The sequence below is a fragment of the Brachyhypopomus gauderio genome, chromosome 13 (genome assembly GCF_052324685.1).
Source record: "Brachyhypopomus gauderio isolate BG-103 chromosome 13, BGAUD_0.2, whole genome shotgun sequence".
Classification (NCBI taxonomy): domain Eukaryota; kingdom Metazoa; phylum Chordata; class Actinopteri; order Gymnotiformes; family Hypopomidae; genus Brachyhypopomus; species Brachyhypopomus gauderio.
Genome location: NC_135223.1, coordinates 4,971,213 through 4,973,712, shown reverse-complemented (window position 1 = coordinate 4,973,712; position 2,500 = coordinate 4,971,213). Strand labels below are relative to the sequence as shown.

Here is a 2,500-nt window from a genome sequence, read left to right as displayed (position 1 = left end):
TGCCTCCCTGACCACGCCCCCTCTGTTCCTGCCTCCCTGACCCCGCCCCCTCTGTTCCTCCCTCCCTGACCCCGCCCTCTCTGTTCCTGCCTCCCTGTCCACGCCCCCTCTGTTCCTGCCTCCCTGACCACGCCCCCTCTGTTCCTGCCTCCCTGACCACGCCCCCTCTGTTCCTGCCTCCCTGTCCACACCCCCTCTGTTCCTGCCTCCCTGTCCACGCCCCCTCTGTTCCTGCCTCCCTGTCCACGCCCCCTCTGTTCCTGCCTCCCTGACCACGCCCCCTCTGTTCCTGCCTCCCTGACCACGCCCCTCTGTTCCTGCCTCCCTGACCACGCCCCCTCTGTTCCTGCCTCCCTGTCCACGCCCCCTCTGTTCCTGCCTCCCTGTCCACACCCCCTCTGTTCCTGCCTCCCTGACCACGCCCCTCTGTTCCTGCCTCCCTGACCACGCCCCTCTGTTCCTGCCTCCCTGACCACGCCCCCTCTGTTCCTGCCTCCCTGTCCACGCCCCCTCTGTTCCTGCCTCCCTGACCATGCCTCCTCTGTTCCTCCCTCCCTGACCCCGCCCCCTCTGTTCCTGCCTCCCTGACCACGCCCCCTCTGTTCTTGCCTCCCTGACCATGCCTCCTCTGTTCCTGCCTCCCTGTCCACGCCCCTCTGTTCCTGCCTCCCTGACCACGCCCCCTCTGTTCCTGCCTCCCTGACCACGCCCCTCTGTTCCTGCCTCCCTGACCACGCCCTCTCTGTTCCTGCCTCCCTGTCCACGCCCCCTCTGTTCCTGCCTCCCTGACCACGCCCCCTCTGTTCCTGCCTCCCTGACCACGCCCCCTCTGTTCCTGCCTCCCTGTCCACACCCCCTCTGTTCCTGCCTCCCTGTCCACGCCCCCTCTGTTCCTGCCTCCCTGTCCACGCCCCCTCTGTTCCTGCCTCCCTGACCACGCCCCCTCTGTTCCTGCCTCCCTGACCACGCCCCTCTGTTCCTGCCTCCCTGACCACGCCCTCTCTGTTCCTGCCTCCCTGACCACGCCCTCTCTGTTCCTGCCTCCCTGACCACGCCCCCTCTGTTCCTGCCTCCCTGTCCACGCCCTCTCTGTTCCTGCCTCCCTGACCACGCCCCCTCTGTTCCTGCCTCCCTGACCACGCCCCCTCTGTTCCTGCCTCCCTGACCATGCCTCCTCTGTTCCTGCCTCCCTGACCACGCCCCCTCTGTTCCTGCCTCCCTGACCATGCCTCCTCTGTTCCTGCCTCCCTGACCCCGCCCCCTCTGTTCCTGCCTCCCTGACCCCGCCCCCTCTGTTCCTCCCTCCCTGACCCCGCCCTCTCTGTTCCTGCCCCTCCTGCAGAAGACCCACCAGAGCGCCCTGCAGGTGCAGCAGAAGGCGGAGTCTCTGCTGCAGGCCAACCACTACGACATGGACGTGATCCGCGATTGTGCCGAGAACGTCGCCTCCCACTGGCAGCAGCTGATGCTGAAGACGGAGGACCGCCTCAAACTGGTCAACGCCTCCGTGGCCTTCTACAAGACCTCCGAGCAGGTTGGTGCTGGACGGGCCGGGTCGTGACGGACAGGGTCGTGACCTCTCGCAGCCCTCGGGAGGTTATCCAACCTGAGACTACGTGTGTGTGTGTGTGTGTGTGTGTGTGTGTGTGTGTGTGTTTGTGTGTGTGTGTGTGTGTGTGTGTGTGTGTGTGTGTGTGTGTGTGTGTGTGTGTGTGTGTGTGTGTGCTGCAGGTGTGCAGTGTGTTGGAGAGTCTAGAGCAGGAGTACAAGCGGGAGGAGGACTGGTGCGGAGGTTCTGATAAACTCGGGCCAAACTCCGAGTCCGACCACGTCACGCCCATGATTAGCAAACACCTGGAGCAGAAAGAGGCCTTCTTAAAGGTACAGCTGCCCCAACCAATCAGCAGCACAAAGTAGACTTAGCCACACCCACCCCAGCCAATCACAACAGCAAGGTACAGCTACCACACCTGCCCCAGCCAATCACAGCTAGGTACAGCTACTCCACCCATCCCAGCTATGGCAAACCCAGGGGTGTAGTCTTCTTTTCGACATGAACCACCGAATAACATAATAAAGTATTAATAAATAATAAAGTATTCAAACACGTATTTCATGTAGCCTTCCGTGAACTGGCTGCAAAGTGGTTTATTAATAATACTTCTTATTAGTATTCGGCACGCAGTTCGATCTCTGGCATTAGCGGCATATAGCTAGCGTGAGGCTGTCATTCTGTTCGCCCCGCGGGTCAGCGCTAGTCCGGCCCCTTCAGACAATAGCTCAGTTTTTCTCATAAAAGCGGAGACATTCACCCCAACCGGCGACACAAGCGGAAGACTTCTGCTAGCTTCGTCCCGTTTGCACGGCGTCGACCCAAACGGGCCTTATTAGCCTGTTTTTTCGAGCGATTGCAGCGTTGTTTGGGAGCGTGCGGGACCCACCGTTTCCCGTCCTGTCCTGCAGGCGTGCACGCTGGCCCGGCGGAACGCCGACGTCTTCC

General features: G+C 61.8%; 1 protein-coding gene across 1 annotated transcript in view; it reads left to right on the top strand.

The window, feature by feature from the left end:
- The window catches only part of triob (trio Rho guanine nucleotide exchange factor b), a 99,516-nt gene that overhangs the window by 58,980 nt on the left and 38,036 nt on the right, over positions 1–2,500 (top strand). Inside the window, 3 exon segments of the mRNA XM_076971307.1 lie at positions 1,343–1,534; positions 1,732–1,881; positions 2,464–2,500. The exon segment at positions 2,464–2,500 is cut by the window's right edge and continues 78 nt beyond it. Coding sequence (XP_076827422.1) covers positions 1,343–1,534; positions 1,732–1,881; positions 2,464–2,500 — 379 coding nt within the window.